Source organism: Perca fluviatilis, chromosome 19, assembly GCF_010015445.1.
Source record: "Perca fluviatilis chromosome 19, GENO_Pfluv_1.0, whole genome shotgun sequence".
Taxonomy (NCBI): domain Eukaryota; kingdom Metazoa; phylum Chordata; class Actinopteri; order Perciformes; family Percidae; genus Perca; species Perca fluviatilis.
The window spans coordinates 6,434,999-6,447,038 of NC_053130.1; the positions used below are offsets into that span (position 1 = coordinate 6,434,999).

General features: G+C 40.7%; 1 protein-coding gene across 1 annotated transcript; it reads right to left on the minus strand.

Annotated features, from left to right (window-relative positions):
• Nucleotides 1-2,009: 2,009 nt before the first annotated feature.
• LOC120547631 (kelch-like protein 10) lies at nucleotides 2,010-11,344 on the minus strand. Its single transcript, XM_039783151.1, has 5 exons — nucleotides 11,205-11,344; nucleotides 9,020-9,509; nucleotides 7,792-8,382; nucleotides 5,332-5,481; nucleotides 2,010-3,529 (listed from the first exon to the last, which is right to left on the minus strand). The coding sequence occupies exons 1-5, from the start codon at nucleotides 11,339-11,341 to the stop codon at nucleotides 3,212-3,214; spliced, it is 1,686 nt and encodes a 561-aa protein (XP_039639085.1). The 5' UTR covers nucleotides 11,342-11,344; the 3' UTR covers nucleotides 2,010-3,211.
• Nucleotides 11,345-12,040: the final 696 nt, after the last annotated feature.

Consider the following 12,040-nt stretch of genomic DNA (forward strand, 5'->3'; position numbering starts at 1 on the left):
TCCCTCTACAGGTTGGAAGGGGAATTGTCCGTTACCGTTACCATTATTCTTATTCTTATTCAAACTACAGATCTGCTACCCGATCTGGCAAACTTGCACCAAAATAATGTACCTTAAAATAATGTTTCCAAAATCGTTTCAGTGGTTCATCAACTCGTAACAGGGTGAACGGCACTTCTGCATTCGCTTTGCGGCTCTCTACCGGCTATAACCGCACTATGCAAGTTTGCCAGATCGGGGAGCGGATCTGTAGTTCGAATGAGACACAATGAGACATTACGACAGCGGTAATGGACAATTCCGCTTCCAACCTGTAGTGGGACCGAAGAGGAAAAGTGCTTTAGTGTTGCTTTAATGCTACAAAAAAGAGCAACCCAAAAATATTGGTTGTTTTATATTTCAGTAATTGATGTGAGTTGATGACACTTGACCATCACAATCAACAGCGTCCTGTAGATAGCCCTGCCAGGAAATCTCTGGATCATGGAGTTCAGAGATCAAGCATAACATCGGGAGTTATGTTGAAATGCCTGTTGTGGAAAAGAAGTGTGTATATCAGCGTATTGAGTTCTCATGGCAGCAGCGTAGCTAAACAATTAGCCAACATACATATCAGGCAAAACCGGAACAACATGGGCCAGTATTCCCTGTCATTTTTTAGAACTGCTTTGCTTCACCAACTCCTGCAAAAATGATGTTGCTAAATTTACAACGTCATACTTCGTCAGCCACTTTTGGGCTGAGCAGTGAGCCTTTTTTGGCTTGTGTGAGTTTGTGGGCTCAGAGCAGCAACCTACGATTTCATGCAAACCGGCACTTTTAGCTTCTTCAGCCCAGCAATTTCAAACTGAGCTGAAAGCTGCACAGAGCTGCCGAGTTGGGACATTAATTGTCAGCAGGCTTGGCAGTTCAACAGTAGCAACTCGTTCCCATTAAAGGCATTTAATTCAATGTTGATGTGAAATATATTTCTAAATTTAGCTTTGAGACTTATATGATTTGGCTAAATTGGTTGATTACTGCTACAAAACTATATCTGGAGCTCTACAACCATAGATAAAAATGTTTTATACCTAAGTCTACAGCTTTCCAAATCACAAAGTACACTGAAACAGTATTGTTTCACTCCAGTTTAATTTAATGTCACACGTTTGAAAGACTAACTGAAGATTGGATGGTCAAACGGTAACCAAGCAGGACTCTAAGGGCCCTATCTTGAACCCGGCACAGCGCAAAGCCTGTCAAACTAGCAAAAGAGGATTAGGACACGCCCTAAACGCACCTGCGGCGCTTCACGCCGTGCGCTTAGATCGCTAAAATAGGGCCCTAAATGTTTCACTCACACTGGAGACGGACTTGTAAAGACAGCAGTGGAAAATGTCCTGTGCGATCAAGCCCTTCACCTCTTTGTTTGTCTGTTTGTGACCCCCCCCCCCTCCCCCCACCCTCCGCCATGTGCTTGATGCTCACTGGTGTCCACGCTTCGCCCCTCTCATATCTCCCCTCCTCTGTGCACCTGTTGTGATCGAGCCTCCCCTCATCCCCGTCCGTTGGTTACAAAATGGCTGCCACTAAAAACTGCAATGGCCCGAGCGTCTGTCTTCGACCGTGGTCCTCTCCTCTCCTCCTGATTGACAGTTTTGTCGCCGCCATCTTGTTTTCCTGTTCTTGGTGGCCAAAACAAAAACGAGGAAATGTAATAATCATTGTTTGGTAACTGTTTTTAGTGCTGTTTTTTGGAGCGTTACGAGTATTTTCTAACATGTTACAATAAAAGATTGTAGTGTACAAATTCACATTTATAAAATATATATATAGATATATATGAGAAATGTATGTTCTAATGCAATAAAGAGAGATCATGAATTATGAAAATTGGATTTGATCTGATTATTATTATTATTTTACTTATTTGTGTACTTATAAGTCTTCCTGTTTAACATGCTGGTTTGGGAGTTTTGAACTTTTAATTTAGGGAACAAATATTGACCTGGAAAAAAACAATCTGCTTTTTGAATTTATTTATTTTTATTTATTTCCTGTCAGTGGTTTCATGCAGTCCTTTTTTCACATGTTTAACAAGTGAAACTTTTTTGTCCCTACAAGCACACGCAAATATTTAGTTTTCCATTGCCAAATGTGTCTGCTTTTATGCAGAGTTCGTGAGTATAAGCAGAACTATTTTATACAGTCTGTGAACACAACTCTGTAATGTAAAGACATTTTTGACTAGCCAATGGAAGAAAATATAAGACTTTTTCCCTTTTCTGTATTCATTTTACTTCACAATTATATTTTCTGTCAATTTGATCTGCCTAAGTGCTGGTAAAGAGTAACTTAACACTAAATTCACTTCTTTGAGGTAGTAAATTACTTGTACAGTGACTTTATTACACTATTGATCAGAGGCGGAGTGAGGGGTGGCTTCTGGGGCTCCAGGCCCCAATGTTTTCGGTTTTAAACCATTAATAAACTCTAATATAATTGAGTAGATAATATTCAATTCAAAGTTTTGAAGACCATATTTACTCGGCATTGTTGTGGATCCTTGATTTGCAATTAGAACAGCCCAGATTATTATGGCATTTGATTCAAATGTAGCAGATTTGTTAGCAAAACATTCATTCTGTGAACTCTACTCCAGCATCGTAAAACAGAAATAGGTTTCAAGATTAGTAATGCTGTTAATGCCAAATTCCTCCCTATGTTATGTAAAAATGTAAAAAAAAAAAATATCGGACAATTTGAGCCTCTTTTTAGGTGGCAGGAGCGAAAATAAGTCATCCCAAACATTTGTTGTGTTCTGGTTTCTGACTGATGAAAATGTTGGAGAACAATTAGATACAAAGTATGTAGGCTTTACAGGATAATTTCATTTTTTTTTTTTTACTTGACAACTCATTTTTTTTTACCAAATGATGTAGAGATTTTTAGACATTCTCTTATCAAATGTCTTGAAAAATAGTGCAAATAGCTGCCGTAAATGCCCCAGGACCTCCATAGATTTGGGCTGAGCCCTAAATATGTACAACATTTGGCTCTGCCCCCGATATTGCTCCTTGTCCCAGTCTGTTGCGTTCATTACAGAAGAAGCTATTTCCCTTCTACTCCACTCTCAGAGGCAAATGTTGCACTTTTTACTCCACTAATATTTATTTGACAGCTTTAGTTACTTTACAGATTCAGATTAATACAAAATATTAATCAACTATTAAATGCTAGTTGATTGTAATCCTAGATACGCAGTAGCGTAGGGGTATCGATCCACCACACAGCAGCTGAGGCCGCTGCGGGGAATCTTCATGTCCCGGACAATGTGCCACCTGTTGGCCTTTTCATCAAAGCGCTCCACCTTAGAGATGGTGCCGTGATTGTCGAACCCTCCAGCCACGTACAGCTGGTCCTCCAACACCGCGATGCCAAAGCTGCTGCGAGCGTGAATTATGGGATTCACCATGCTCCACTGGTTTGACAGTGGGTCATAGGCAATGGCTCTGCTCGTATGTGAGCTATTTCTGTAGCCACCAATCTAGGAGAAGAAGGATGGAACATTTAAATATTTTACTTACTTATAAAACACCACATTGGACAAATACTTAACCGCGATCCTTTTTTTTTAAAGGCCACCAAAAATAGTCTAATTTTAATTTGTTTAACATTTTATGTATTAATTTAAAGCTTTAGTGCGTAACTTTTTGATATTAAAGTGATGGTTCGGAGTAATTCACCCTAGGGTCCTTTGCACCATGACCTCGAGCCAAACACCCCTCCAGAAGCTTTTTTCACCTGGGTCGAACATTGGGAGAGTTAGCGTAGAGTAGCGTTATCAGCTGAATAGCTTAGCGCAGGGGCTAATGGATCCACGTTTGTATCTTGTAAGTTACCCCACTAATAATGCCCGAAATGATACTAAACGTCTACAAGTAGTACAAATAGGTTATGCTCTCATAAAACGATGGATTGGAAAGTTTGTAAGTACACCAGAAGTTTATGAACACTTGCCTGCTCTCTTCTGCTCTCTGTTGCTGCTGCTGTTACCTGCAGTTAGACAAGTGCTTAGGGCCGTCTACAAATTACTACACCGAAAAGAGTTACAACAAAAATATTTATTAATTTAATGATTAAATAAGGTAATGTCTCCAAACTTACCTCAATTATTACTTGTCTCCTGCTAGTTATACTACAGCACTTACTCTAAAAAAAAAATGAAATTAATAAATATTTTTGTTGCATCTCTTTTCGGTGTTGTAATTTGTAGATGTCCCTAAGCACTCGTCTTACAGCAGCAACAACAACAGCAGAGAGCAGAAGCCAACAGGCAAGTGTTATTTACATAAACTTCTGGTGTACTTACAAACTTTCCAATCCATCGTTTTATGAGAGCATAACCTATTTGTACTACTTGTAGACGTTTGGTATCATTTCGGGCATTATTACGAGATACAAACGTGGGTCCGTTAGCCCCTGCGCTAAGCTATTCAGCTGATAACGCTACTCTACGCTAACTCTCCCAATGTTCGACCCAGGTGAAAAAAGCTTCTGGGGGGGTGTTTGGCTCGAGGTCATGGTGCAAAGGACCCTAGGGTGAATTACTCCGAACCATCACTTTAATAAACGTCCGTTACATTCAAGCCGTTGCCAGATGAGTTGCTACAAACCTAATGAAGACTCTCAGCTCCACACAACTCTCTCTGGATTTCTCAGTATGGCTATGTTCAGAAGATTGTGGCGTCCGGCCACTTTCACCCGCAGAAATTCTAGTGAAGATAATGACCTCTTCTGAAGAGTCCATCATGTTTTTTTTTAATCCCCCGTGTCCTCCTTGGCTACCAGCAACTGCGTGGAGGAGGGGTGGGGGGCGGTGCGTGGTCATGAAAGGCTTGTATCATGCGGACGCGCCAACAGTTTTGTTGTCATTACTTAGAATTCCTCATGGGGGAGACAGAAACTACGCACTATAGCTTAAACTGTTAAATTATTGTACATGTAAATTGTCTACATTCAGTTTTAAAGCCTTCTTTAAAACTCCAGAATATAATTGTGTTTTTATTTTGTTTAGCCTGAAATAGTCCAGTTTAAGAATATTGTCTCTAGAATGTTAATAAAAGACTCACCGTGGGTAATTAGTTTGTCATTGTAGAATGTAAATAGGCATTTAACTGAAAATCTACCCTGAATTCCCAGAATCAGTATCAAGGATATGTCCTCAGTGTCCTCAGTTATGGTTTCAAACGAATGGTTCCTGCTTGGTGTTAAATATTATATGGATTTCAGTCCATGTCTGTGTCAGAGTATGTAGGTGTGTTGCTGAATGTTTTTTGCTCTGCTTACTACATATATTCGGTCTTTGTAGGCAGCGGCCCGTCCTGCATTACACCCAATTTCCATGGAGGCGATTAACGTCCACTGGTTGGTGTCAGGGTTGTAGCACTCGGCACTTGACAGAGGTTCATTCCTTTTGAAACCACCGCAAATGTACACCTAGGAGAGAAAAACATCAGTTATTGTTAGTCGTCGTCAACATGTGTTCATTTTCAGCAAGTGATGAGTTAAACCAGAGTTCAGCACAAACCATAGACTGTAAAAATAATGGATGAAGCTCCCGTGTCTGGGTGGTGATGGCGCAGTGGATATGACACGTCTTTGTTGCGGGCGATCTGGGTTCAATTCCCACTGCGATGTATCAACCAATGTGTCCCTGTGCAAGACACATAACTCATAGTTGCTCCAGAGGTGTGCGGCCTCTGACACGTATAGCAATTGTAAGTCGCTTTGGTTAAAAGCGTCAGCTAAATGACATGTAATGGAAAGTAATAATGGAAAAGTGAAGCCAATGTGGAAGTGCCTTAGGGGGCCACTCCACTGGCTCCAAAAAGAAGGAAGTTTCTATAGAAGAGAAAATGACCTCTCTCACTTGATTTATTACCTCAATAAACCTTTTTATAATGAGTTTATGGTCTCAATAGCTACATTTAAGTCATCTGCACTACAGCATGATGTTCACTTTGTAAATTATGGTCCCATTTATTTTAAAATAGACAATAAAGCAGGGGTTGCTTTAGGGCATGGCTACACATTGACCTGTCAATCAGGACAGAGACTTAGCAATGCTAACCATGGCTCTGTGTACATTAAAGGTCCTATGGCATGAAAATGTCACTTTCTGAGGTTTTTTAACATTAATATGCGTTCCCCCAGCCTGCCTATGGTCCCCCAGTGGCTAGAAATGGTGATAGGTGTAAACCGAGCCCTGGGTATCCTGCTCTGTCTTTGAGAAAATGAAAGCTCAGATGGGCCAATCAGGACTCTTCTCCTTATGAGGTCATAAGGAGCAAGGTTACCTCCCCTTTCTCTGCTTTGCCCGCCCAAAGAATTTGGCCCACCCATGAGAGAGAGACATCATGGCTTTCAAACGAGCAATGTGGCAGTTGGTCAAGGCCACACCCCCACCCTCCACCTTGCCCCCCCCTCTCTCCTCCTCAATAGCTACAGACACAGAAATGGCACATTCTAAGGAAAGCTCATTGTGGGACTGGCTCTAGTGGCTGTAATTCTGCACCAAGGCTGAATTTTGGGAAAGAGACTTCAGATACAGTATTAGGGGACCACTAAGGTCTATATAAAAGAGACTTCAGATACAGTATTAGGGGACCACTAAGGTCTATATAAAAGAGACTTCAGATACAGTATTAGGGGACCACTAAGGTCTATATAAAAGAGACTTCAGATACAGTATTAGGGGACCACTAAGGTCTATATAAAAGAGACTTCAGATACAGTATTAGCAGACCACTAAGGTCTATATAAAAGAGACTTCAGATACAGTATTAGGAGACCACTAAGGTCTATATAAAAGAGACTTCAGATACAGTATTAGGAGACCACTAAGTTCTATATAAAAGAGACTTCAGATACAGTATTAGGGGACCGCTAAGGTCTATATAAAAGCATCCAAAGAGCACCATGTCATGGGACCTTTAAAATAGACCTGAACTTGTTGTTGGGTCTTGTCCATGTGTATGTTTTTTTTTTACTTTGACCCTCTCACTGTGTGTTTTCACTCCACCCTCATCTCAAAAATTGTCAAGGGTTTAAAAAAAACCAAGATGGCAACAGACAATTTGACAAACTCTATGCATCAAAATGGCAGTCCACAAACCAATGGGTGAAGTCACTGATGCTACGTCCATTATTTTTACAGTCTTGGGCACAAACAAGACTTCCAGCTACTGTTAAATTTCTCTTTAAAGTGCTCATATTGTGCTCATTTCCAGGTTCATAATTGTATTTAGAGGTTGAACCAGAATAGGTTGACATTAATTTTCAAAAAACACTATATTTTTGTTGTACTGCACATTGCTGCAGCTCCTCTTTTCACCCTGTGTGTTGAGCTCTCCGTTTTAGCTACAGTGAGGCATCTCACTTCTGTTCCATCTTTGTTGGGAGTCGCACATGCACATTAGCTAGGTAAGGACTACTAGCCAGTCAGAAGCAGAGTATGAGGGAGTGCCATGCTAGCAGCTAGGCGAGCATTATAACGTGTGTTGCAAAGTGACGCACGTTTGTCTCTGAAGTAAAGGCTGGACTACAATAGAGCTGTTTGGAGCAGTTTGTGAACAGTGTTTTCTGTTGGAGATGGTAAGTCCCTTTGGGGTGGACTTTTTCACTTTTTAAACCTATAACATGCACAGAAAAGATATATAACACAATCAAGGAAAGGGAAAAAGCCAAAAAGCATAATATGAGCACTTTAAGGTTTTGTTTCCCACCACTGCTGTCAGTTTTAATTACCTTGCCGTGTAGCGTTGCCGTGCCGGCATTGCTCCTCTTCTCGTTCATTGGTGCGATCAGAGTCCACTGGCTGATGGCAGGCTGGTATCGCTCTGCAGTTTTGAGTTTTGAGTTTCCATCACAGCCTCCCATGGCATATATGCAGCCATTCAGTGCCACCACGCTGACGTAGCATCGGACTGCGTGCATTGGCCCCACGTCTTGCCAGGTCTGAGTGACGAGGTTGAGCTTTCGTACACTGCTTAAATATTTTAGACCATCATAGCCTCCGATACAGTAGACAAATTCGTTGAGGCAGACGCAGCCGTAGAATGCTCGAGGAGCCTCCTCATTGTTCACTTTCACCCAGCGGTCAGCCCGAACATTGTATATTTCGATCCTGTTGGTTGGACAATTATTCGCCCAACCACCGATAGCAAATAGCACAGCAGAGGGCAGGCGTGTGCGCGTCAGAGGTCGGTTTGTATTGGACTCACGCAGGGTCTTCATGGCTTGAATGACCATTTTCTTGCACAGCGAACATTTAGTCACAAGAGCGTTTGTGCTCACTGTGTCCATCAAGTACTCACTGGACATTAGCAGCAGGCGCACCTGGACAGAGACAAGAGGGAGATTGATAGAAATTATATGATATACATTTTTAAAGATATGTTTGTTTGTCAGAGACAATTAAAACCAGGGTTCATAGACCCTGAAAAGTATGATGCCCATTCACACCGCTTAAACGTTTACATGCTTTATTGTTTTACAATATTGAAACAAAGAGGATTAATGTTGTGTGGCTTTTTATTTACATTGAATAACAGGAAAATACCCTGTTTCCCCCAACTGGGGAAAAATATTCGCAAAGAGTAGATAAGGTTGACACAGCGGAATAAGTTTTGGAAGTCAACTAACAGAAATAGTTAAATTGACATACTTCTTTGATTGTCAAGAAGAATAGTCGGTTAATTGTTCCATTGTCGGTTTATTGTGACTGCAGCTTTTTTTCAGTGAAATGGATAGGTCACTAATTGGTTAGGGCAAAACGAGACAACATAACCCCCCTCCCGATCTCCTTGACTAAATAATGATGTCCGTTGAAATGGCAGTTCAGTCTGATTATCAGGCTAGAAAAATTAGACAATTGTTATTAGAACTGTTGCAGTCCGTGCAAGTACCTGTACAGTTGGTACAGTCTCTCCAAATTGGAGTACCAGTACCTAAAAACGATCCAGTCTTCAGTTACCTTGCTCAGTAGGGTGGCCATGTGACATCTGCGTTCCTCAGGAGCGTATTCGATCCAACGGAGGACAGCCTCAAACACGGTGCTCTCCTGTCTCGCGTTGAGCTCGTCCTTCTTAATTAAATCGGCCATCTGCTCCACAGAAAGCTGCAGGAACTTCAGAGAGAACCCTGCGACCTCCTTAAAGTGATGCAGCATGTGAATGTAGGCCTTTTGCCTCAGCTCAGGACATTTGTGGATGTCTGCCACCATCCACATGTGGACGCAGTTCTTGGAACTAAGATGCTGCTCCACAAAGTTGCAGCAGGCCTGCATGATGCCCTTGACGCTGAAGTAGTCTGCTCCCGCCAGCAGCTCCAGCACATTCTCCTCCGTCACCACAACAGAGCCGGTGTAGGCGTATTCCACAATGAGATTCATTATATTGGGTGACACCTGGGAAAAACTGTAGACCTGCTGCCCTGATGTTGATGATTTGCTGCGGAAGAGATCTCTGTGGAATCAAGATCAAAAGAACCAGAATTTCAGTTTAAAAAAAAAAAAAAAAAGGTTAAAAAAACGATGCCACAGAACCAAAGGTATCATCTTTTTTTATTGCACACATTTGGGAGGCATGCACCATCTCAACATTTAAGAAAAAGCTTAAAACACTCTTCTTTAATAAAGCTAATAGGTAGGGCTGGCTCAGGTTTCCCTTAGTTATGCTGCTATAGGTTTAGAGTGCCGGGACTTCCTATGACACTATGGCTCCTTCTCTCTTTCTCTTCATCTGTGTGCGTTCATATCCCATTAATGCACGTTACTAACTTGGCTTCTTCCCCCGGAGTCCTTGTGCTTTGTCTCCTTGCAGATTTCCTTGGATTGTGGTGGCACCTGGAATGTGGTTGCACCTCATGCCGTTGCCCTGCTCGACGCCCACTACTACTATTATTAGTAGTTATAGTTCTACTATCTTTACTGTTACTATATATGCCACTGTTCATCATGTCATACCATTATACCCTCTGCTATAATTAGAATGAATTTATTATAGATAATTGCTTTGCATCTCTCTCTCTCTCTCTCTCTCTCTCTCTCTCTCTCTCTCTCTCTCTCTCTCTCTTTTTTTTTTTTTTTTTTTTTTTTTTTTTTTTTTTTTTTTCTAACCGTTGAGGCAGATGGCCGCCGACCTAAAGCCAGGGCAGGTTCTGCTTGAGGTTTCTGCCTGTAAGAATCTAAGTTTTTCCTTCTGTTTTCCTTGCCAATGCTGCACAAAGTGCAATTGCTATTGGGGGGAATTGTTGGTCTCTCTAAATTACACCTGTAAAGTTTCCTGCGATAACTTCTATTATGATTTGACACTATAAATAAAATATAATTGAATTGAAAATGCTTCTTCTTTGTCAATCTCTGACGCCTACATTACCCATAATGCAACGTGACATCTGACAGTATAGTCAGAGATTTGGGGGCTAGTAGACGCTAATGTAGCCTTGAGCCTCCAGCCTGAAGGAGTGGGCTACAGAGGCCTAGTAAACTCCCTTCTTTCTAACTCCACAAACCCCAGATTAAATTTTTTTCATTTTCAAACTTGTATAGTCTTCAGCCCCAACCGACCTGACTCATATGACATCACTTAAGGAGATGTATCAGATGTCACACAGCTCCCTCTTGAGCCACAAAAGGTTAATTTTACAGGAAGGTAAACCCAATATTCACTCTCTTTTAGCTTTCTTTTAATCTCCACCACCCTCTGAGAAAACACATCTGGCACTTTATCTGGCACTCCACAATGTTTACCACCTAGTTGCAAACTTCGTTAAGTGTTTGGTGCTGGGAAGGTACAGTGGGTTTATCAGAACTGATGAGAGTGGTGAGACAAAAGGATTCTGTGTTATCTTTCAAAACACTTCTTAAAGGCACCTTGGGGCGCTTTCTTGTCAACCAACACTGTGACATTTACATTTAGTGTTCCTCACCAAAATGCATTATATGCTACCGAACCTCTTCAAAAAAACATTTGCAAAGCTGATTTTCTTGCCCCTAAAAACATTGCTCCATAGCTCCACTAGTGGTCAAAACATTACCTTTAAACCCTCCTTAACCCTTCTGCATTATCTTCCATTAAATAAATAAATCACAATGAAAACCATGAGATGAAATAAATACAGTAGGCCTATCCACTAAAACAATATGTTGATCAGCCCACCTGAAGTATGAGCCGCAGTTGCAGAGGATGATCCTGTGGACTTTAAACTCAACGTCATCGACTGAGATCACAGCATCGCACAGCTTTCCCTCCAGACGGAGCTCATTAATCGTATTATTAAAGAAGATGGTGCTCATTGTTCAAATGTTATTCCAGAGGTTATGGGTTACGATTTTTTTTCCTTGACATAAATCAATATTAACTTTGTAAGATAATAAGATACAGTTCCTATAGAATAGAATAAAGAATAAAAACAATCCGGAGAAAGGCCCTACTATAGTAGGGCCTTTCTCCGGATTGTTTTTATTTGAAAATCATCTCAGAGTCACATTCTGTTGTTTACATCACTGAATTTTAGCATCATGTTGAAATACATTTAAAAGTGTCAACACATTACAACTTGTGGACTCGATCTATCTATCTATCTATCTATCTATCTATCTATCTATCTATCTATCTATCTATCTATCTATCTATCTATCTATCTATCTATCTATCTATCTATCTATCTATCTATCTATCTTCTATCTATCTATCTAGCACTGATGTTGCAGCAACCATATGCAGATAAGCTTCTCGCAGGATTTTGGTATCTCATTAAAAAAAAATTTATTCATTATGAAAAAAACTGAGATATTATTTCCCATAAAATTGTGTTGTTTCAGAAAAGCAGAGCAGATATGTTCACATGATAACGTAACGTTAGCTCATAATTCTAAAATAATATATTATATAATATTTTTCTCAAGTTAATGCATTAGGCTTCCGTATAATACTTCTTCCGCCGCTGATATTATTATTATTATTATAGTAGTAGTAGTAGTAGTAGTAGTAGT

What these genes read in the sequence shown, in the direction of transcription:
- LOC120547631 (XM_039783151.1), bottom strand. Translation starts at nt 11,341, where the DNA reads ATGAGCACCATCTTCTTTAATAATACGATTAATGAGCTCCGTCTGGAG. An exon ending in CGGCAACGCTACACGGCAAG is followed by an intron (nt 5,482 to 7,791) that starts GTAATTAAAACT and finishes TTTCTCTCCTAG; the next exon opens with GTGTACATTTGCGGTGGTTT. An exon ending in ACAAAGACCGAATATATGTA is followed by an intron (nt 3,530 to 5,331) that starts GTAAGCAGAGCA and finishes TTCTTCTCCTAG; the next exon opens with ATTGGTGGCTACAGAAATAG.